Source organism: Condylura cristata, unplaced genomic scaffold, assembly GCF_000260355.1.
Source record: "Condylura cristata isolate star-nosed mole 26May11 unplaced genomic scaffold, ConCri1.0 scaffold00034, whole genome shotgun sequence".
Lineage (NCBI taxonomy): Eukaryota > Metazoa > Chordata > Mammalia > Eulipotyphla > Talpidae > Condylura > Condylura cristata.
In genome coordinates this window covers 9,982,851-10,008,186 of record NW_004567135.1, presented here as the reverse complement: position 1 = coordinate 10,008,186, position 25,336 = coordinate 9,982,851, and the positions used below count along the sequence as shown (strand labels likewise).

Sequence of the window (25,336 nt, the reverse complement as noted above, 5' to 3'; positions counted from 1 at the left end):
TTAAAAAGTATTTAGGAGTAAATATCATTAGAATAATCAACTTCTTTATGGAGGGAATATAAAACTTACTGAAAAATAAATATGTATATTTTTCAAGAGCTATTATAGAACAGTGTCTAGTATGTATAGTCTCAAATAATTTCTGCAGAAATTCAAGTTTAAGATGCTCTTAAAATTTCTGTTAGATATCAGACTATAACATTATTATAATTAAGACAATGTGGTTTTAGTGCAGGAATAAGAAACTAATCATTATTAATAGAAATTGTAGATAGGGGATAGATACATGAATGTCAAAGATGAAGACACAGTTTTCAATAATTGTATTGAGACAGGAGCTATATACATGGAAGAAAATGAAATTGGATCCATACCTAACACAAATATCAAAACCATGTAGATAAAAGATCAAATTTTAAAAGCAAGATTTTAAAACTCTTGGAAAACTTTGTAGTCAGGCATATTACAAACAAACACAAAATAGGAGTGGGAAATTGTTAATTTTATTATCAACTAGATAGGGATATGGGGTGCCCATATAGTATATTGACCTTGGTCAAACTTTAGGATGTTTTGTTATGGGATTTTGTGACAGTATTGCCTTTTTTTTTTTTTAATGATAGAATTGAATAAAGCAGATTCACATCCCTAATATGATCCCATCCTGTCCTCTTAAGGCACTCCAGTTAGTTGAATGTCCCAATAAAACAAAATGGGTTTTCCTCCTCTGAAGGGATCTAAAATATCAAACTGACATTTGCACTCAATAAGTGGTAGACTCTCCCTCTCCCCACTCTTCCCTCTCCCTCTCTCCCTCCCCCCTCCACTACCCCCCACTTTTATACCATGAAAGATTTGTTGTTGCCAAGATTATTTCCTGCTAATAAGCAACCTGATATACAGTCATCATTGATGCAGTGGACTGATTACCGAGTTGAGGTTGGTTTTTGGTAATGATTTGCTTCTGAATGACAACAAACATGTTAATTTTAATTCTGATTTGGGGACCATCTGAAGTAACTGGAAATGACTGATAAAGAACATACTTTGTTCTTAATTTCTTGTGTTTTAGCATTCTGTATTCTTTCTGATAATTTTTCAGGCCTGTCTTTAACTGCTTGTCTCCTCTCCACTCAGATTTTCCTTGTTTTTCTTTCTGACTTTTCTTGAGAACATTACCTGCCTGGCATAGTTCCTTAATTCTGATTAAAATCTGCTTCTTTGAAAATAAATTATTTTTAATGGTGAAAACTCTTAGTTTGGTTGAATAAAATGACTCACTTGTATGTATGCTGAATCTATTGTTACTGAGTTTGTCTTTTGTTTCTTAAATTCTTTTTTTAATTTTTGCCGTTGTTTTTTTTTTCTTATATCTTTGTCTGCTTTACATCATTATTTCCACAGAACTTTCTGGACCATTTCCAAATAAACTCTCTGAACAGTAATGCCTGTGACAGAGGGTGACTTTTTGAATTGGTGATTTATATGTGCTATGTTTATCAAAAAGAAAATGAAGTTTTTTCCTTACCTGAACTGAGAATTATAGTGGAGAAAGAGATTGACTTCATTGATGTGTATCACATTTATAGAAAGACTATAGAATTTTCTGTGTGTGTGTTTTTCAGTTTTGTAGACCCAGGGAAGTGCCCATTGCCATGTGCTTTAATTGATCAAGGCACTGAATTTTTCTCTCTTCCACATTTATCATAGGTGGAGGAATTGCTAATGGCCATGGAGAAAGTAAAGCAGGAACTAGAGTCCATGAAAGCAAAATTATCCTCTACTCAGCAGTCTCTGGCAGAAAAGGAAACTCATTTGACCAATCTTCGGGCAGAGAGAAGAAAACACTTGGAAGAAGTTCTGGAGATGAAGTAAGTGCTTATAAAGTAATCTACTCTGCAGATCTGTCTTAGTAGAAATACTTTTCATCATTACTTTTATCTTCTCACTCTGTTTGTTACCCTGACACACTTAGCCTAATTTTAATCCTATATTTCTCACTCCCTAGAACAAATATTGAACAAATCCTGGTCAAATTTTTGCCTTTTCTTCATTGAACTTTTAAGTTTCTAGAGTATGTATATCTGTATCAGTTGAATTTCTGAAATTTCTAAAATTCTCTGGAAAGTTCAGGCAATTTTTTGAGCTTACACAGGGAAGTCAGCTGTTGGGCCTGGGTTTTATGGTGACTAAGTTATTTGAAAAACATTTCAAAGGTATACAAGAATCTCTCTACAAAAGTAGAGTAAATAAGATAATGAATTCCCATATATCTAATCCTTATTCTAATGACCTTTTATTAGGTTCTTCAGCCAATTTTTCTAATATTTTCACTTGTAGCAAAATCTTGGTGTATATCATTTTCCTACTTAGCCCACTCTGTGGCTTCCTGAGATAATTGCCATGAAGCACAATGTTCATCCATAATAAATGCTTATTTTTCTTTATGACTTTGCAGAGTTTTAGTTTCCTTTTCTTTGGAAGAGTACGTCTCCTTGAAAAGTCCTATAATATTTGCTATATGCTTCCCAGCTTTCACCCCTGTCTAATTGCCCTATTCGCCTTTTAATATGGCAAAGTCTACCTTGGGATTCCTCAGGTGCTTTATTTTCCTCAGCAGTTATCGGCATTGTTGCTGTCTTCTCTTCTGTCTCAGAGGAGATGTCTTTTTCCTTCATGAGGCTAGTTTCCTACCTCTAGCACAGATTTTAGTGTTGAGCTCCTTTGTAATCACTTTCTATTAGTTCCTTTTCTGCATTAAAAAAAAAAAAAGTGCCTCACTTAAGGTAACATCATCACTTTAAGGTAACATCATCACTTCTTTCTGATTGAACAGTCAGTAAGTAGAATGCCAGAAATTAGAGAGTAGTAGATAGAGGTTCTTGCCATGATAACTTGCAATGAATTTTCCTGGGACATGATTATTGTCCCAGGAATAATAACCCAAAAGTTGAAGAGCAAATGTTGGTGTTTCCCTTCTGCTTAGGAATCGTTAGACCATAGTGCAAGGTTAAGAGATTCTAACCTTTAAGAATAGCATTACAGGCCCTCCCTGGTGGTGCAGCACTTTAAAGCACTGCAGTGAGAAGCTAAAGCTACTTCTGCATGAGTTCGATTCCCACCTTCCCCGGAGGTGACCACATGGCATGTCAGACCTCTCCTGACCCGCCCGCTGCTCCCCTCAGCAGTGTACTTCATCAATCTGCCTGTTCTGTTCCCCGCTCTGTCTCTGGTGAAGCCTCTTGCCACCCCTGAGCCTCTGGCCTGTACCCCAGTTCTGTATGTACAAATAAATAAATCTTAAAAAAAAAAAAAAAGAGTAGCATTACAGATCATCTGCTCTTGAAAGTGGTCAACATTTAAGCCAGATATAGATTATTCTGAGAGGATAGAGAAGGGCTAAAGTTCTTCATATTAGCATGTGAAAAATCTTTGTAAAACTTTGCTTCTTAGGAGCAAGCTAGTGAAAGGGGCATAAGCTGAGTTTTTTGTTACTGATGGTAAAATGCAAAGTTTGGTGTTTTGCAGGTTAAGTCTTAAAGAAGGGTGATGAAGAATAAAATCATTTGATTTGAAAAGGTCTGGTAATGATTCCCAGAAAATTATAGGCAATAGAGTTGACAAGAAAAGTAAATTTAAGACTTAAAGTAATTACTGAAGTGAAAGAAAGATGGAGATAATGTTGGGAAAAGTAAGTTATTATATGTGGTTTTCCTAAACAGAAGTAGATCTTATGAAAGCAACAGTATATAAGCTTTTTTGGTTTCCTTATGGTTCTTGACTTGCCATGTATTTCCCACTCAGTTCAAATTTCTATTTATAGAAAAATAGTGGTGTATTTTTGTAGGAACTTTTCTTTATTCTTTGAAAAGATATGAGGATTTTATAAAGAATACTTGACTTCAAGCCATGAAAAGAGAATCGTTTGGGATTTTTTTTTTTTTAATGTTGGTGCCACCTTACTGAGCCCTATTATGAACTTCCCTTGCCAACCAGGATGAAGATTACATTTTGGCAAAATAGTATGATTAGCAAAATTGTTCTGGTAAGGTCAAAGAATTGTACTGTAAGACATGAGAAAGTAATCGAAGCATTGAAAAATTTACTAGTGGCATAGAAATCTTGCAAGCAACAATCAAATGAAAGTTCTAGAAAGAAAGTGTTAAAATTGATTCTGACAGATCACCTAGGTCTTAAGTCATCCTTTTCATTATTCAAGACATACTCCATGGCATCATAATGGTCTTAGTTCGATTTTCCAGAAGTGTCAATTTTGCATATTTATCATCCTAAAGTCATCCTTGCCTTATTTAGTACTTAAATTACCCTTTGTCATTCATTTTCATTTAGTAAAATGTTTTTTAATACTTTCCTTTGAGCAAATTTCTCAGCTCTTTAGACCACAGCTTCAATCCAAATACTCTATTGAGAGTGGTGGTTCTTATTGGTCCCTGTACCGACCTGTAGACCAAACCTTGTGATCCTACCTTTCATTTTTTTCTTTCCATTTAGAATAGTGAATAAAAACTTTCATACTTTTTTTAAAATGTAAATTTTAAAAACTTGGCATACAACTATAATGATTCAGAAAACCTCCATTGAAAGCTATGCAATTAACCTAAGTGTAATTATATACAAAATACCATGAATAAAATATTGTGGCTTCTGATACAGAGGAATGTTGATTTCTGTTCAATATGTGGCTGACCAACAGAATAGTTTTTCTTCTGCTGTATTTTGGACTCTTCTTCATATGTCTAATCAGATTCTATCTCTTCTGGGTTGGGGTTTCTCAGTTTATACAACTTTGTTCAGAATTTACTTTATTCTTTTGTCAGTAAGGAGTTCACTCCCTTCAGAATTGTTTTGCATGATATTTACCTTTATTTGTGACAGTTCTTATAATAAAAGGGCCTGACTCTCAGTTGTTTCTCTTCCATTTATTAGCACTGTGGCTCTGGGAGTTATTTAACCTCTGTGTGCTTCAGTTTCCTCATTTGTAAAATGGCAATAATAATTACTCCTGCTTCATAGCTGTTACAACAACATAGTAAGAAATTACTAATACATTGAATTAAGAATAGTGCCTGGCAAATTAAGCATTAATAGTTGAGTATTACTAGTTGGGTATTACTATTTTTCTATTAGGTATTTTCCTGATGATGATTTATAGGAAAATAGAAAATTACTTAAGCAAAATGTTAGAAAAAGTTGCTGTTGACAGTGACAAACAGCTGCTGTAACATGACAGTACCCACTACATTTTAAACATTTAAATTGTTTAATTATTGATGATTGAGTAATAGGGCTTGTTCATTATAACTAGAAATGTGGAAGAAATATGAGGATACAGTGTGCAAAGAAAACTTAAACATGCATGATATGTAACTCTGATCCTAGAATAAAAGACTTTCCTGAGAAAAACACATTTTTCCATTTCTATAGAAAATTTTTCAGCAAAGCACTAGAATTTTCTGATTTTCTGGAATAATTCTGATGTAGTTAAACCAAAAGGAATGACCTAAAAGTTCTTTTCCATGCCGAACACTTATAATTATAATGTTCGCATATCTGTTATAAATAAATGGTAGCTGTGATTTTGGGGAGATGTGAACTGTTCACTTGATTGCCTGCCAGTAGTTCAATAGAAACGTCTGAGCTGGTGAACCAGCCCTGAAGAGAAGGGACATTTTTATTGGCAGATCCCACATTGGTTCTCCTTTTCCTTATGTGGTTTGTTAGACATTATTATTTTATGCCACTTTTATGTTAGCCTCTTTTCTTAAGCAAGGGTGACCAGGAGAATGGGAAAAATAATAAAATAACAGGATCTCTAATAGCCATAATAAATGAGAAATACTACTTCATCCCATGAGCTTCACCATTAAGATTTCCAGGTGAACTTGCCCGTTCTCTACTACCCTGCCTCTGTCAGACTCCTGCTTCATTCTTACCTACTATTACCACAAATAAAAAAGGCTTGTTTTTCATTTTTATTATCAAATTGTTACTAAACTCTGAATTTGCCAAGAACTGGTTTATTTGGGGGAAATGATAGAAGAGCTTTTTGATAAATAACATTCTATGAGTAAAGTTGACAGCAAAGGCCCAGCCTTGAAGGGCTATAAGTCTATACTCTTAACATGCCTTTGGCTGAAGAAAGATAGATCTAATGGAAACATTAAATTTTTAGATGTTCCTAAAAGGAGTCCACTAATAAAATATGAATTCTGATACATAAAAATCTTTGCCTTTACTAGAGAAAAGTAGAATATGTTTAGCACTAGGAAAGCCATATAGAAAAATGGTTACTAGAATAAGTCTAAACTACTTGTGGGTAGGTATTATTAGGTAATCATCCTGTTATATCTTAAATAATTGAAATAAGACTATTTCAATTCATTTTTTATCTCAATTCCTTGTTTTTCATTTTTGTGTCTTAGTAAAATAATACAGTAGATTCTCAAATTTATTGTAGAGTTGCTGACATCAATAAAAATCTCACTTGCGGATTTATGACACAGTCTTCCACATTAACCACAAAATTGAAAACACTTAGAAAGATTATGTCCTAGTAACAATCATTTTCTATTGAATTTAAATGCATTTTAAGTTATATAAGAGCCTGTAGAGTTTTTACAAAGCCCACTTAATTTGTATTTCTATCAAATGCTTTTATTCAAGTGATTACACATTGATAAAGGGTTTAGGACTATTGAAAGCATTTTTCACAGTGTCCTAAAATGTGGTGTAAGTATACTTTAGGAAATCACATAATTTAACAAATTTTTCTACACTGGAATTCAAATGAAGACAAAATAGGCTTTACCACATACTTATAAGCAAGTAGCACAGATGAGAATGATCCTAGTTAAAGTTGTAAAGCATGATTTCTATTTACAAGCAGCCATCCTTTGGGACTACTTCTCTAGTCTTGGTTAACTTGCCTATATCAAGAAAACCAGAAATAACAAATTTTGGTGAGGACATAGAGAAATAAGAATCCTGTATTCTTTTGGTGGAAATACAGAGTAGTGCATCCCCTGTGGAAGAAGCTAAAGCCACTGCCACATTAGTTCGATCCCCATCCCGGAGGTGATCTGCATGGCGCAGCAGACCTTTCCTGACTCACCCACTGCTCCCCTCAGCAGTGTACTTCGTCAGTTGGCCTGTTAGGCTCCCCACTCTTGTCTCTGGTGAATCCTCTCACTAACCCTGCACCTCGGGCCTGTACCCCAGCTCTGTATGCATAAATAAATAAATCTTTAACAATAAAATTAGGTAACTAGAAAGCTGACTGTAGAATGAGGCTACTAGGCAGCGCTGGAGGGGGCAAGAGAACACAGAGGGTTACGTTGGAGGACTTTTGGTGCTTTGGCGGTGAGTGCAGTGTGGTAAGACACACTTGAAGGTATAATCCTCACATTTGAAGGTATAATCCTATACCTCCGAGTCATATATAATCTATAAGCCACTGTTACCTCAAATAATTCAGAAAAAAAAAAACCACCTGGAGTTCAGTACATAGGCATTTCAGATAAATATGAAAATAATTTCTTCTGTAGAAAACACATTCTGTGAGAAATGCCAATGGATGCTCTTCCAGCTTAAAGGAATTTAAACCAGATGGCATTATCCAGTTACAAAATGGAATGAAGAACACCAGACATGGCTAATAAAAAATATATTATACAGAAACTTATTTTTTCATCCCAAATGTTTCTTAAAAAAAACTGACCACTTAAAGCAAAAATATTATCATTGTCAGGTATAGTTTAAAGTGTGCATATAAGTATAAGACTTTATAACAATGCAAAGAATTAGGAGAAAATTATATAGTTGTAAAGTGATGGAGAAAATACGGAATATCACTTACAATATTTTATGATATATTCTGATAGGGATACATATTGTCAGCTATACTGCACCTTTTAAAGTCTAACTAGAAAAACAAAAATTAAGAATGAAATCCTACAGAGGAAATCAAATACAATAGTAAGAAGCATTTCACCTATCCCAGGAGAAAAAGGACAGAAAAAGAGCAATATAGGAAAAAAGAATAGAGGGATACATGGATGATAGATATAAATTCAGCATATCAATACTCTTATCAAACTAAGTGAACTAAGCACTCCAACTAAAGTACAGATTATTAAAATGAATTAAAATAAAAAATGCTGCATATAAGGAATTAGATAATGAATTTAAATTATATAATTACATTATATCAGAAGTTATATACTGCAATTAGAGAATCAGAAAAGATAGTCATTGTAAACATTAATCATAAAGATCCTGCTGTGGCTATATTAATATCAGACAAAGGAGACTTAAAATGAGTATTCCCAGAGATAAAGAAAGAAAAGGACATACAATGCTAAAATGGACAGTTAAATCAGAAAGTCAGTTTTTTAATGTATCTGCACATAACAGATCTTCAAAATTGATAATGTACAAATACCCGAAATAAGGGACATCTGTCTTCACCAATCATCACTAGAAATTCCTTTTCTCAGGAATTGGTAGAACAAATATATAAAAAAAGTTCTGGAAGCTAGCAGGTTAAACTATTCATACTTAATATTTATAGAATAATACATCAACAACTGAAGAATATATGTTTTTCATATGTGTGGAATTTTCCCCATTGTATGCTAGGCCATAAAATTAAATGTAAATTTCAGAACACTGATGTCAAAAGTGTTCTCTGATGACATTGGAATAAGTTAGAAGTTTATAATAAGACAGGGCTTCCCTTCCCAACAGGTCAGGGCACAGCACTGCAAGCTAGCTGAAGCTGCTTCAGTGCTAGTTCGATCCCCAGCCTCAAAGGTGACCCACATGGCACAGCAGACCTCTTCCGACCGACCCGCTGCTCCCCTCAGCAGTGTACTTCGTCAGTCTGCCTGTTCTGCTCCCCACTCTGTCTCTGGTGAATCTTCTCACTGCCCATACACCTCTGGCATGTACCCCAGTTCTGTATGCATAATTAATTAATTTTAGAAGTTTATAGTAAGATACTTAGAAGGTCCCCCAAATATTTGAAAATTAAGTAATAAATTCTAAATACCATATTCAAAGAAGTCATAGTAATACGAGAAATCATTTTGAAGGAAAATAAAAATACAAGAGTGAAATTTATATCTTTAATTACCTATGTGAGAAAGAAGAAAGTTGTAAATGCCGTATTCACAGTAAGTTACAAAGAGCAAAGTAAACTAAGGAGAACAGGAAATAATAAAAATAAGCACAGATATAAAGGAAATACAGAACAACACAGAAAATACACAAAGTTAATCATTCATTCTTCTTCAAAGAATGAATAAAATTGATATCCTGTAGGAAGAATAATCAAAACAAAAAGGAACACAAATGAATTACAAAAATGTGGAATAAAACAGGAAAGATATTACTAGAATTCTAACATCATTTTTGGAATATTTGGAACAACTTTATGGTACTAAACAGGTTAGATATGATTTAAAAAATTGAAAAATACAGCTGATCCTCTATTTGGTCTAGTTTGCTTCCATTGCTTTCTGAAGATTTTTTTTTAAACTCACCTGTTGCATTCTTTATATCCTGAATCTCTTTTTTTCTTATATTTCCCCTATATTTCTTATTTAAAGTTTGTTTCTACCCTCTGTTCCTTTACTTTTGAGCCCATTTATTTATTTTTCTGAGTTCTGTCACTGTTACTTCTGTGTTTTCTCTCTAATCATGGCTTATTCCCTTGTCTCAAGATACCATGTGCTAGATTTTTTTTTTTTTGTCATTTTGCTTCTTTAAATTTCCCTAGTAAAAAGATTATAATCGTGTCAGTAACTTAGAGAGTTGAATTACTTTTACTTTTCCGCCAGGTGGTGCTGTGGTTTGCCTACATTTGTCCTGTGCTAAATTCCATAAGTACTGAGTACTGGTTTTGCAATTGATGAGTCGGCAGGGCTGTGGCGGAACCTGGCAGGGTCCAGATGCTGGCTTGAATGTGCTAAGGAAGTCGGAGAGCTGGCTGTTATTTGTGGCATTGTGGCAGTCTCTCCTGTCCAGGCTTCCAGAAATGAGACTACACCATTCACGTACACTGAGTGTGATTTACAAGTTCATTGTCAATCCTGAGAGCTGGGGAGGGGGAGTGCAGTCCTAACAGTTGTTTATTCTCCTCCCAGTGAACCCAGCTTGTATGGAGTGGCCCCTCCTCTCTGCCAGTGCTCCCCCTCAGTCAAGAGTGTGTGTGTCCACACCATTCCATTCTCACACCCCCAAGACCCCTGACTGAACCCTGCTGGTGGTGTCCCCTTCCTTGCTTACAGCCTCCAGTCATTTCCCCCCACCTATTAAGGAAGGATGTTTGTTCTCTGTTCCCTGTGGAGTCTGTTCTGGTCTCTGATGTTCAGTGGGTGTTTAATTTCTCCCAGCTCTTCTATTGCCATCTTAGTAACCTCCTGTGGACCAATTTACTGTTGATTTCTGTGCTTGGGATTTTGTGTCTGTATCATGTCCAGTGATTTCCCATGGATGATCTTAGCTCTAAACTCTTCACTGCTCCATTGTGCTTGTTGTCGAGTTTTTCTGTTCCTTGTTTTTCAGGGGAGCACATTGTGACTTTTCTGTTTCTTTCCATAGGTACATTACTTTCATCTCCCCTAAGCCTGAATTCTGATATATCCTTGTCTAGTCCTTAACTATTATGGCCCGTAGTTAATATTTTTATTCCTCGTGAATTCTGGCTTTGACTTCTATCTTCATTATTGGCACTTTCCTGGCTAGCTCATACTTGATACCTAGTTGCTATTTTCTGTTTCACACAGTGTGATGAGTTTTTAGCAGGAGGAGAGAGTCCTTTTATCTTGGTTTAGATAGTAATATTTATCTGAAGTTAAAGTTTAAATTTAAACCAAATTAATTTTAGTATGTTAGTTTTTTTCCCTTCTCCTAATTTGATTTCTACTTCTAATTTGATTTTTGTGTGTGCATGTATATATGTCTATATACGTATACACACATACTTACTGCAATATATATTTTTGATTTACTTCTTACAGGATAGGGTATGTTATAACTCAAAACAAAATTTTATGTGGAAAGGCAGCAAGAAGTAATGATGAAAGATGTGATTGCTGTCTTTATGTCTTTTTCTGAAATGTTGTGCTGGTCTCATAATTTCTGTTCAGTGTAGAGTTACTTTTGCCTAAAAACTTTCGTCTTCATCCGAAATTTATGTGACTTATAGAACAGTTTATTTTTCCAGTATACTTTAAAGAAAAAAACTTTCTGTTCCCAGCTTGCTCATGATATCCAGGTCCTGTTGCTTTGGCTCAGAATTCCACGCTACCTCATGATAAACACCTTCGTATCTCATTATATCTTAAACTCTGTAAGCGCTAGGAGCAGGCTTACAGAGGAAACTCAGTGTACTAGCTAAATGAGCCATGACAAGCCTGGGAGTGGAATTTACTGCTGGGAAGTAGACCAGGTGGTATAAAGGGGGTTGTTCCATATGGTAATTGCTCAACCCATTAATATTGAAATAAAAACTGGAGGAGTAAGCCTTTTTGGCTACTAATTTCCTGGAGAGATAAGACAGTCAAACTACTCGTGTAATTGTATTTCTCCAGGTAAAATTGTGCTGGGACATGTGTCTTTTTACTTCTAGGTCAGATAATTTTTATTTATTTTTCTGTCCAACTTAATGTGAATAAACCCTTCAATACTAAACACCAGGAGATTACTAGGTACTGATCCTACAACTCCTTTTGCTAGGGATGAAGTCTGACTATGATGAAGTAATTTGAAAATGTCAATAATTTCCAGATGTGGAAAGAGGGATTAATCAGTTTCTTTACCAGGGAAAAATAAATGTATCTGGTTGGGACTCTGCTAATTAACAGAGTTTTCCCTTAGGTTATTGTTATTCTGTTAGAAAATATCCAAATTATTATACAGCAGACACAAACTCTTACCTACCCATCACATGTAAACAATAGAAATGTTTGGCCTGTTTGTTTTGGATGGGTCTCATTTTGGGTAGTGTAAGCATCTACCCTGTTCTTCCCAGTCCTCATTCTGATGGCTGGATGGGCAAGCACCACCTTGGAGATCACTTATGTTGGTGGCACACTAGTGCTCATCGTATCCCATCTCTTCTACCACTAAGATGAAATCCGTTTTAGCAGTTGTAAGCTGTTGTCAGTCTTTGGATTGAAAATAAAGGTTTTTTTTGTTTTGTTTTGTTTTTTGTTTTCCTGCTGTTAGTCATTCTGGTCACTTTTGGGCTATTAAATAAGGAAGGATAGCCAAGTTCAGTAAATGCTACATAAAATAACTTATGTGTGATTTGACTCTTGAGTTGAAGCAACATGTAATTTCTCCTTTCTTTTCATCCATCCCTTCAACCCCCACACCCCAAAACACACACAGAGACCTATTTTGTGGTTTTAAACAGAATGCATTTAGTCTGCAAGCCTTGGGGTTATGTAATGTAGGGGGTCTGTCGATTTTTTTACTAGTGGGGATTGAGTATTATTTGCACAGTTTGTTTTCAATGAAATGACTTTCCTTTACTGTAAACTCTGAGGAATTATTAGTTTGGAGATTTTTTTTTTTTTTGCTGTAGCAGCTTCTCCAACCACTTTTTCACTTCTAGGTGTTTTTTTCTGTTATATCTTGTTAATAATAACATCTTTATTTTCACTTTTAATGCAGAAGAAGTTTCCATAACTGTATTTTGTTTCTATTTTAAACTAATATCAGAGCATCCCTTTAGTCACCAGTCACTGTGAAGTTAGGTTGATGAGTCCTTTGTGCTGCCCAAAGTTTGTTATTTGAAATTGAGCACATTTCACTTGTGTGTTAGGCCAGAAGAATCATATCCCCTGTGATATGACGACTCCTACCTACGCTTCCTAAAAACGCTAGAAACAGTGGCTTTCAGCATAGAGTGTACTACTTCATTGAACCTAGTACCAAATGAAAAATATCATGGTATCTGACTGTTCTGTTGCAGAGGTAAAGTAGTATGAACAGTAGTGGCTCTGAGTCACTGTAAATTCCCTCAGAATACAGCCAGCATAGTTCAGAATAGCAGGACCTCAGTCTTGAAAGTCACATTGTGTGAATGCTCATTGTGCATATGTAGAATCTTACTTCATTATTTTAAAAGTAATGTTTATAAGATAGGACAGTGTCCTGGGCTCTGCAGTGATCAAGGTCTGATGAGATGTCTGTGACTTATGAATTGTAATAATTTTACTTTTTTATGTATAAGGTGACCAGATTTGGTTTAGTGACTAAAAGTATATCAGAGTTTTTGCATGAAATGGTAGTAGTTACTTCATAGGCAAATTTTTCTTGGATCCCAGGTTATTGTGGCAGATTAGAAGCACATAAATAGCTGAAATGAAGGAAGAAGAGCTCAGTCAACAATACTAAATTGAGGTATTTTAAATTAAAAATGAGCCACTTACTGTTTTGTGTGCACAAAATTAAAGAGTAGTTTAACTTCAAACTTAAATGCTAGACTTTATTTTATAACTTCATTAAAGTAAGTAAGTTTATGTATAGGAGGGCAGAGGGTCTGACAGTTTCTTAGTTCTAGTAAATGAGTCATTTTTTCATAACTGCTAAACAAATATTCAGTAGTTTCTAATAGTCATTATGTTTATATAATTAAAATATTCATGTCATGTCAATTCACTAATAACTTCAAATGGTACATAAATTGTACGAAAAATGCAATTTTAATTTTATTTTCAAGTAATAACTTACTGCCGGGATGTGTGCTTGTTGGATGCTGCTGACTTTTCAGTTCTTGGCATCAGTTTAGGACCTGCCACCTCCATTTCTTCTTTTGCATCATTTTCTGTCCATTACTATGTTGTACTTTTAATCACAGCAGCCTTCCAAAGCTCAGTTTCACAAAGATAAAATGTCAAGGAAGGAATATCTCATGGTCTTGTGTTGAAATTGTAAACTACTTCAAACAAGTAATTTGCATGTTTTCTGATATCTCCTTTTATATTCCTGCTGTCTCCTCAAATTTAAATACTATTTAATGCCCCTCTGAGGTCCCTGGGATACAGTGTACATTTTGGGAGCCAGGGTAATATAGAGAGTAAGTTTAGTTAGTGTTATGTACTGGGGTCACCTTAATTTTAGAAAAATTTCTAAAATGCCATACTCTAGGGGGAGTGTGTAAATTATAGACTAGACAGCTCACAGAGTCAGCATGAGTCCTCACCTACCTTTGGAGGGACATCTTGGCCCACTGAGAGTATAAGAACAGTGGCAAAGAACACTGGATAAAAATGCAGAATCTGGGCCCAATTGGTTTTTAAAGATGCCTTCATCATTTCCTGTCTGTGTTATCACAGGCAAGATATTTAATCTTCCAATCACTCAGTTTCCTCATTTACAAAATGAGGATTAATGATAATACACCCTGTTGCAAGGGTTAAATAATACATGTAAAACACTTAAAATAGATGTTGATGGTTAATTACTGCTGTATTACTAATAGAATAGAATTTCACTGATTAATCATGTTAATATATTTGGGAATTAGAGAAAAGCAGCTTTTAAGTGGTACTATCTCTATAATAAAAAGGCATTATTTTTCCCTTGAGTTTTCTCCATTTAACCTTTTTCATTTGATTTCAGTTGAGAGACAAATGGGAGCCAGAACAAAAGACATAAAAATACTATTGTTAAACTGGTAAAACTAATTAGAAAACATGATGCTACATTTGCAGTCAGGTGACCTTCTTAATAGTTCACTCCTGATTTTTCCAAATCTACCCACTAGTACAGCTGATGGACTGCTGATGTTCCCTTGCATTGCAGAATAGAGCAGGGTATGCAGTCTGCACAGGCAGAAGGGACTAAGCCAAGCATGATCATTCTGTCTTCAAAAGTTGCCAGTCACATAACTCACAAGAGAGAAAGACTGGGAACAAAAATAGAGAAATACAGAGAATAAATAATATTACCCTGACAGCGGGAACATCTTAGAGGGATACAGGAGGCCCATAATCAAGTTTGTGTTTCATAATTTCCGCAATTACTGAAATTAGGTATCCTTTTCTGGAATGAATTTCAGGACAGAGGCAATCACTGACTCCTCTTCCTCATTCCATTCACACATTATTAAGTTTAACAGTGTTTGCTTTCATTCAAGCTATAGTAATGGTAGAGGCATGACAGGAGCCTCAGTTGGCTAGCAGTCATTTCTGAGAACATGGCCAACTACTGTAATTCATTGTAATTGATAATTCCAAGAAGCTGTAATAGGGTAGCATATAGTGCCTAATCCAGTTCAGCAGATTATGCTTTTAGGAGTATATGGAATCTATCTTTTTCATTATAAAATTGATAGAATATCTTGAGGTTTTTTTGTTTTCTTTTTTTAAATAAACATACACCTCAGGAAAAAGTTTTCCTGGTTCAAGTTTTGATTGCCTCTCACTTCTCTCATTCACTATCCTCCCATTCTTCCTCAACTTTCCTGTTCTTTGTTTCTTTATTTCTGCCTTTTATTAAGTTTTATATTAGGACTTGTATCTCAAGAACCATACTGAAATTTAATAATATGATTTTGAACAATATGTACTTAGATTTAGTCCCTTTTATCTAATCTTATACTGATGAGAAGACATATTAAGCAAATAGTCACTGTATTTGTATGCAAAAGGGGAAAAAAAGTTTGTAATTTATATGGGAACCCCCATGCAGAATAGATACCTCAGAAATTGTCTTACAAGCCAGTACTGGGTGTGATAATGTATTTAAAGTGCTGCTATTTTAAAAAAGATTAACAATACCTTACCTGACAAAACTGTCCTTTAGAAATGAAGGAAAGGTAATGACTTTCTTAGACAATCAAAAGCCAAGGTAATTCATCACCACCAGACTTGCGTTATATAAATTGCTGAAAGTTCTTTAGGTTGAAACAAAGCGATACCAATTTGTAATATTGGAAATAGAAAATTTAAATATTCTGGTAAATGTAGGAATGTACTAAAATTTAAAATATTCTAATACTGTAGGATAGTGGTGGTTAAACACTTAACTTTAGCTTCAGCGTTTAAAGGATGGGGTCTCCCTTGTGGAGCAACAGGTTAAAGCACAGCATCATGAAGCTCTCCGAAGCCACTGAGGCACAAGTTGGATCCCTGGCTAGGGAGCTGACCCATATGGCATGGCAGACCTCTCCTGATCTGCCCGCTGCTCCCCTCAGTAGTGTATTTCAGTTGATCTGCCTGTTCTGTTCCCCACTCTTGTCTCTAGTGAATCCTCTCATCACCACCACCACCCCCCCACACACACACACTTCTGGCCTGTATCCCATATCTGTAAGCATAAATAAATATTTTTTTAAAAATTTAAAGGGTGAAAGTATTAAAAAAGTAATTATAGCTATAATTATAAATAAGTGTACAATATAGAAAGGTAAATTACGACGTCAAAAAGAAAATAAGGAAGATGGAGTTAAGAGTAGATGTTTTGCATGCAATGAAGTTGTCAGCAGTTTGAAGTAGACCTGTTGTGTCTATAAGATGGATTTTAGAAAGCTTCATGATAATTTGACAAAAGCCCAGGCTTACTATATGCAAAAGATAAAGATAAGAGAATGGAAGCAAACCACTGGGAAACATTGTCAGTTCTGAAAGAGATAACAAAGTAGGAAGAACAAACACAAGGAAACTACAAATAACCCAAAAGCATTAAGATGGTATTAGTAAGTCTTTCTTTAACATTAATCACTTTAAATGTAAGTGGATTAAATTCTCTATAATCAAAAAGCTTAGGGTTGCTATATAATTTAAAAAAACAAACCCAAGTATTTGAACCCCACGAGACTTACTTCAAATTTAAGGACACACATAGGCTCATAGTGATGTGATAGAAAAATTATTCCATGCCAGTGAAAAACAAGAGCATCTAGGTATACGATAGAAAAATTATTCCATGCCAGTGAAAAACAAGAGCATCTAGGTATACTCTACTTATATTATAGCCTTAAAGAAAAAGTGAAAATCTGTATCCAAACAAGGAAGATCATTAAAGAGAATATAACATGTGTAAATATTTATGCACCCAACATAGGTGCATTTAAATATATAAAGTAGTAAAGATCTGAAGAGAGAAGTAGACATCAGTGAAATGATCCTCAGACATATCAGCACCCTGCTTTCAACAATAGGTCATTTAGACCTATAAGGAAACGTGAGATGTAAACAGCACATTAGATCAAATGGGCCTTATGTACATTTGCAGAACATTCCATCCAACAGCAGCAGAATACATATTCTCAAGTGCAGATAGAACAGCCTCTAGGATACGTTATATATTAGGCCATAAAATAGGCCTGAATAAATTTAAGAAGATTGGAGTCATAACAGTCACTTTTTTTAGCATCACTGGTATCAAGCTAGTAATGAATAATGGGGAAAAACTGGAAAATTCATAAATAGGTGGAAATTGTACAGCATGCTCCTGAACAATTTACGGGTCAAAGAAGAAATAAAGAGAAACCAGGAAACTATCTTGAAACCAATGAAAATGGAAACAAAACATACCAAAAATTATAAGATGAGCAGAAGTTGGAAGAGAATATTGCCACGTGGAATATCTGCATTAGGAAAAATCAGTCACAAGTAAACAACCTAAATTTATACCACAAAGAACTACATACTAGTGTACTTGAAAATCTTTTAGCTAGACTTCTGAAGAGAAAAAGAGACTACTCAAAATCAGAAATAAAAGGGTAATATTATAAATGATATTACAGAAATAACAAAGGATCATAAAAGGCGACAGTAAATATATGACAAAATAGAAAACCTAAAATAGAGAAATTCCTAGAAATACACACCCTTCAAGACTCATTTATGAAGAAGCAGAAAATTGAACATATTAGTAATGAGTATGGAGATTGAGTCAGTAACAAAAAAAACTCCCAACAAAGAAAAATTAAGGAAGATGGCAGCAGAGTAAAGATGCTGGATTCATCTCCTCGTAGCATCCAAAACAAAAAAGCTGAAAGAAAACAGACAATTACAACACATGCTAGGAATGATAACTGGAGGAGAGGGACCACGGAAACCAGTGGAATAGATTAAATAGCCCACCTAAGCAGGCATGTTGAATCCCAGTGATATGGTGTGCTCAGAAAGCAATAGAGTGAAACTAACAAGGTCCAGGTACAGCAGCTCTTCACTAACTTGGGCAAACCCCATGACAGTACCAGAGGTAGACTTCATCAGGCACAGTGGTGGCTTTAGGCAGCTCACTAAACAAGGAAAAGGGTGGAGCTCACCTAGCAGTCACCTCAATGAGATAGCATGACCTCATAAAGCTCCTGAATGAGCATGACAATGGATCCCCAGCCAGCACCCTGTGAACAGCAACATGGTCTGCTCCCAGGTGGAGCCACATCAGCAGACACCCTGCTGACATGAGAGTAAGTTCCCTTAATGGATCCAAGGGTGGGACCCCTGGCAGCTGCCCCACCTACATCAATGGGACCTTGGCAAGCTTCCTAAAGGAGTTTGAGGGCAGACCTACCCCAACAGACATAAGTGTGGCATTGACAAAAGTTCTGAAAGAAACCTGAATGTGACCCCACAATAGCAGGTTCCCCCTCCCAACATGGAGGACTTCTCCCCTCTTATTGAATACTCCACTTAATTAATTCTCCTTGATGTACAGCACCATCTACTGGAAAAAATAGAAGATCTTCTCTCTTTTAGGAAGTAACCCATAGATTAAAAAAAACCACAACAGATGGCAATCTGTATTATTAGGAGAATACTGCACCACACAGAGAGAACAAATCTCTAGATCCCAAAATAAAAACAGTAAAGATCTGCTTTTTTCCTAGCAGATACAGTGTTGAGAATTCCATTGATAAAGAAATTCTTAGCAATGAAAAAAAAAAAAAAACCACCAGAAAATTGATTAAAGATATATAAGGGCCCTCCCTGGGGGCACAACAGGTTAAAGTGCAGCACTGTAAGTGAGCCGGCAACAGCTTCAGTGTGAGTTCATGGTAGGTGATCCACATGGCGCGGCAGACCTCTCCTGATCCCCTGCTGCTCCTCTCAGTAGTGTACTTCATCAGTCTGCCTGTTCTGCTCCCCACTCTGTCTCTGGTGAATCCTCTCACCACCCCTGCAACTCTGGCCTGCACCCCAGTTGTATGCATAAATAAGTAAATCTTTAAAAAAATAATAAGAAAATTCATAAAAATATTCTCAGAAATAAGGTTAACAAATGGAAGGTGGAAAATGAAGATTTAAATAAGAAATTAATGGAGATAAAGGATGTAAACAGATCAATAGATGATATTAATAATTCTGGAGAAAGCTTTGGAAGTAGAATAGACCAAATGAAACATTGGTGAGTTTAAAGATAATAACATACAAAGAATTCAGGTGAAAGAAGAGAGAAATGGGGGGTAGGGTAGGGGTGAAGAATAAAACACTTTAGCAATTATCCAACTCCATGAGTAAAGACATTATAAGAATATGGGGTATCCTGGAGGAAGGAGAAAAATGGAACAGAGGACTTAATAAAAGAAATAATAGAGAACTTGCTGAACATAGAGAAGGAACGAAATACACAAGTTCATGAAGCTAAAAGAACACTAGGGAATCTAAAGACATTTCTAAGTAGTGAAACTTAGACTTGAGACAAAGAATATGGAATCTGGCTGGGGAGGAAGCAGATAACCTATAGAGTTACCTCAATCAGGCTAACATTGGACTTTTCTGAAGATACTTTGTGGGCAAGGAGAAAATAAAGTGATGTTATCGACATACTTAAAGGGTAAAATTGCCAGCTAATAATATTCTGCAAGGCTTTCTTTCAGGTATGAGGGAGAAATAAAGCCCTTCTCAAATAAACAGAAACTAAAAGAATTTGAAAACTCTTCCCCACCCCTGATCCCCCACCCCCAAGATATGATGAAAAGCCCTTTCAGATCTAAACCAAAGAGAACTTCCACAAAAAATTGAACAAGGAAATAGAACCATTAAATTATGGGCAGAATGGCAGCAGCAGACTTTTGTTTATCAATAATTGTTCTACATGTAAGCAAATAGAACTTACAGTTAAAAAGCAGAGTATCTTGCAAGGTTAGAAAACAGAATCCAGCTATCTTCTGTCTCAAAAAGAATGCAACTGAACTCCAAAGAAAAACATAGGCTTGGAATAAAGGGTAAGAAATAACCCTACAAGTGAATGGGACCCAAGGAAAGATAGGGATAGCCATACTTATATCAGATTAAAATAGATTTCTAAAAATGGTAACAAGAAATAGGGATGGTGATTAAGGGAACAATACATCAGGAAGACACAACACTGAACAGAGGAGATCAAAATATATAAGGCCGTTACTATCCAATGTGAAAACAGACATTGGGAAAATTGCCTTCATGGCAAGGGACATCAACACCTCACTTTCAATGAACAGATCAACTAGACAGAAAAGACACAATAGTCTTAAACAAAACATTGGACCACATGAATTTAATAGGGCATGACCACATGAATATAATAGACATTTATTAGGCATTGTACCCCCATAAAAGCTGACTACACATTTTTCTCTCAAGTCTAACATTAGACTTTCCTGAAGATACACTGTGGGCAAAGAGAGAATGGAATGAAGTTATTAAAATATTTGATTGATTAAATACTGCCAGCCAGCAATATTCTTCTACAAAGCTCTCTTTCAGATATGAGGGGAAAATAAAGGCTACCTGCATTTACATTTTTATAAATGGGACATTGCCCACAATTGATCACGTATTGGGTCACAAGGCAAGTGTCAACAAATGCATGCAATTTGAAATCATTAAGCCTCTTTGTGACCATAAAGGTATCAGCCTAGTAGTCAACCACAAAAAGAATGAAGTAAAAACCTCTAGTACATAGAGACTAGACAACGTACTACTGAATGAGTATTGGGTCAAAAGGGTATCAAGGAAGAAATAGAGACATACCTAAAGATAAATGAGAGTGAGATCACAACATTCTAGAATATGGGGCTTAGCAAAAGTAATACTAGGGGGATTATGTAGCAGTATAGGCCACAGCAAGTAACAACCCCTCTAGCTGAAGTAGAATCTGGAAAATTCTGTTTCAGTTGGGCAGAGACCAGATCCAGATTCAACCAGTTAACAAAGATGATGGAATGATATTGAACAGGCAACCAACTATGTTTGCCATGGTTCTCCTCTTAGAAAGATATGACTTCATCTAAATTCTTAAATAGAATTACAAGGTCAGAATCAGGCTTTTAGAGGCATTAACCACTCTCTGAAAAGACGTTTCTGGCCTCCTATCTGTAATTCAAACTTTATAATTAATTGAACAAAATATATGTAAAAAGGATTTAAAAAGTTTTGATTTATCCATGACTTACAGTATTCTATCAAAAATATCACATAATCTTTTAAAAATAATTTTTGGGCCCTCCCTCATGGCACAGTGGATTAAAGCCATTTCAGCATGAGTTCAGTCCCCACCCCAGAGGTGATCCACATGGTGCGGCAGACCTCTCCTGACCCTCCCTCACTGCTCCCCTCAGCAGTGTACTTTGTCTGTCACCCTGTTCTGCTCCCCACTCTGTCTCTGGTGAATGCTCTCACTGCTCCTGCATCTCTCACCTATACCCCAGCTCTGTATGCATAAATAAATAAATCTTAAAATAATAATAATTTTCTTGCCTTTTTGGAGGTGACAGTGAGTAGTACATAATACAACAGTACTTCGTACATATTTTTGTATTAGAAAGATGAGGAAGAGACCAAAATTTCAATCCCAGAACTTCACTGATTAATTCTAGAATTTTGAAAGTTATTTAACTTCTTTGAGCCCCTTTTTCTTCATCTATGAAATTATAACATTGACCCTAATAGAAAAATGGGCAAAAAACATAAACAAGTGATTCATTAAAAAATGTAAATGCAGATAGCCAATAATGTATAAAAAAAAATTAAACTTTCTATGAAAAAAGAAAATTAAATTTAAATTTCAAAGATGTCTTTTAATTTTGCTTTCGTTTGTTCATTTTTGACATAATTGAATTTGAAGAGAAACAGGAAAGTGAACTTTGACTCCTAGTTCTCATCTGTTTATAAAGTTAATACCAATTATATTATCACTATAGCATAGATCTACAGTCTGAAATGATAAGTATCTTTGTTTTTTTTTTTTAAAGATTTATTTATTTGTGCATACAGAACTGGGGCACAGGCCAGAGGCTCAGGGGCGGTGAGAGGCTTTACCAGAGACAGAGTGGGGAACAGAACAGGCAGATGGACCAAGTACACTGCTGAGGGGAGCAGCAGGCAGGCCAGGAGAGGTCTGCCACACCATGTGGTCACCTCCAGAGCAGGCGGGAATCTAACTCATGCAGAGGTGGCTTTAGCTTCTCAGTGCTGTGCTTTAACCTGCTGTGCCACCAGGGAGGACCCTGATAAGCATCTTTTTAAAGCTACTAGACACTTTCAGGCTAACTTAACACAAGCAAGTATTTAAGAGACCTTTTCCACCAACCTCCACTTATCCCTTACCCTATTTGCCAGATTAATTAAAACTTTATTTTCACTCAGCTAAACATACTGAGTAGTAATTCCATGCTAGAACAGCTTTTAAATTTTTCTTAATATGCCCCGTATGTCTTGATTAACCTGTCGAATTGTGTAATTAGTGAAAGTTATTTTTTTTCCCACACTTGCTTATTCTAGTTTTTTTAATGTTTAATTTTTAATATTACATGAAACCAGTGATATAATTTGTAAGAAAAAATATTTCTGTGAAACAAAAGCATTTTGGAAAGATGATACAATTACTGAAAAATTGTCAAGTTATCTAAAAGTAAGAGAAAATATATATAAAAGACAATACAGAATTTTAGTTACTGGGTTATATTGAAAGCTTTAGACCTTATACCAGAAATTGGCACATATATATTTATGGCATGAAATTATATGTTTTACATAATTGTAGATATAACCATACATATACACACTTTCTCTGTTCTTTAGTGCACATTTTTTTAGCTAACGAACTAGCCTAGCCGCATGTCATATACAAGGTCATCCTTTATAGTTTCTTATAATTTCTTTATTTTGTAAATTCCACAGGATATAGTTTTTCTACAGAATGTTGAGTAGTATACATTATTTATGAAAATACAGATACCAGATTCTCAAATAGTAAGTAAAAGCTACGGGACCTTTTTTTCATGATGCGATGTCATTAAGATTTGATCCAAACTGGATCATTCATATGAACTTAATTCCAAAGATAAATTTGTCAAAGAATATTATAATTTGTTTTATCAAGTTTGTTTTTAGCCTTAAAAAAAATAATTCTAATCCTTGAGAAGTCACAACAGGCTGCATCATGACATAACTTGCCGAGGTTTCATATTTAACTGAGATACCAGCCGGTTGGAATTAGAACCCTATGGGCATAGCCAGTGTAGACTTAATTATTGGCTTCTATATTTAAATCAAAATGAAAAGCTCATACAGAATTTTGTACCCATACCCTGAAAAAATGCGAAGCTGTTTTTGGACTAAAATTTCATAGCTTTTGTGGCTAATGAGGCATGAAATAAATTGGCAAGCTCGCACTGCTCCGAGTACAGTGGTGCAGTGTGCGTTTTCTAATTCCCAGCCCTTGGGATTCCAGCAAAGGTCACAAATTAAACAAAGTCAGGATTAATCAAAACTACAATCAAATAAAACCCAATCATTAATCCTCTTCTGAGTTACAATGGAGTGATTGTGTAATTGTGTGAGAAGCACTGGAGAGGGCTCTTTTGTAGTATATAGGAAAATCAACATTAAGGTGTCAAACAGAAAAATGAAACCCTGCAGGTGAAGCTGTCTCTGGAGCCAAGAGAAACTGGCAATTTATGCAGAGTTGCAAGTGAACCTTTGGAGTACTGACAGGGGTGTCGGCACTAGCTATAGAACATGTGTCTCTCTCAGTGGGGCCCTCCACAGAGATTAGTTTATGGGCCACAGCAGGCCCTATTTGCTGAGAAGCTTAGTGTTTGGGTGTAGCAGCTCTAAGCAACAGTCTCTCCAAGGTTAACTGCCAAAAATTTACTGTGTAATTCTCAGTTCTTTGTAAGTTTGAAGAAGAGTTTATAGAAAAGCATTTCCTGAATGGAAGTAATTGTCAGAATATTGTCATCCCCAACAAAACAGAAAAGTTTGTTAAAAATAAAAAAAAAAACCCAGAACTTTCAGCCCCTATTTCTTCCATATTCCTGACTTCTGAATTTATTGATGTTTGCTTTATGATAGCTGTCATTTTATTTCTGCTATTCTGTGTTCCACAGTGATCATTTTCTTCAAATCAAGTCAGTGTTATTTTTACTGTGTAGTTTTTTTTAATTCTAGTGATTATTATCCAGTTTTCCTAAGTTTATAATCTAAGAATCAATTTTTTGTTTAATTGGTTCCATATTGTTTATGTTATATATAGGTATACTTTTGCATGTGCCTTAAGGATAGTATTTCTAATGCTTAGTTTTTTGCTTTAATTCACATACCACATAGAACAATTCTTAATCACTTGCCCTGTCTCTGACTTAGTTACTGTTGTCATGTGACTAAGTTTGTATGTTGAAGAATTTCTGTTTCTTACCTTGCTTTTTGCTATTTATATACTGAGTCCTTTGTGTATGTAGAATACTTTTTAGTGCTATTTGGGATACTTGTTCTTTTCATTCAAGTAATTTTCCAAGTAGTGTCTGTGCATACATACCTAGCCAGTCCCATTAGCTTACATAAAGTATCACTTGGGTTTTTGGCAAGACCTCATTATAATGATGTGTTATTTCAGACTTTAGCTTCTTTTTCCTTTTAGATTCTTATATATTATATTTTGTATCATTGCTGACACATAATAAATTGAGTTGATCACACAATAAAGGTTTCAGAATTTTAATAATTTGACTCACATTCAGATTTTGTTCATCTTAAAGTTGTGATTGGGATTTTTATATCCTCTATTTCTTTATTATGTGTGCTAAGTTTTGATTTTCAAAGTAGCTAAAAGTATGGTAGAAAGGGGGAAGCAAGGTTCTCTAACTTTTCTGATTGTATATGTAGCAAAATATTAGAAACTTGTTCTGCAATTAGCAGTTTAGTTGAGAATATTATATCATGGTTATTTTTTATTGTCAGCATAAAGATTGTTGTATTTTTTTTATAACAGTTTATTTTTACATCATTTTGTACACTTTTTTTCCTTCTCAATTGTAATCCCCATGGGTTTCCCATCACCAAGTCACCCGTGTGCCATCACCATA

General features: G+C 35.2%; 1 protein-coding gene across 15 annotated transcripts in view; it reads left to right on the top strand.

Annotated features, from left to right (window-relative positions):
- Positions 1-25,336, top strand: part of ERC1 (ELKS/RAB6-interacting/CAST family member 1) — a 302,503-nt gene that overhangs the window by 175,554 nt on the left and 101,613 nt on the right. For all 15 annotated transcript variants that reach the window (XM_012732452.1, XM_012732450.1, XM_004692830.2 and 12 more), the window contains one exon: positions 1,711-1,871. In XM_012732452.1, the coding sequence (XP_012587906.1) occupies positions 1,711-1,871 (161 nt within the window). The remainder of the gene's footprint in view (positions 1-1,710; positions 1,872-25,336) is intronic.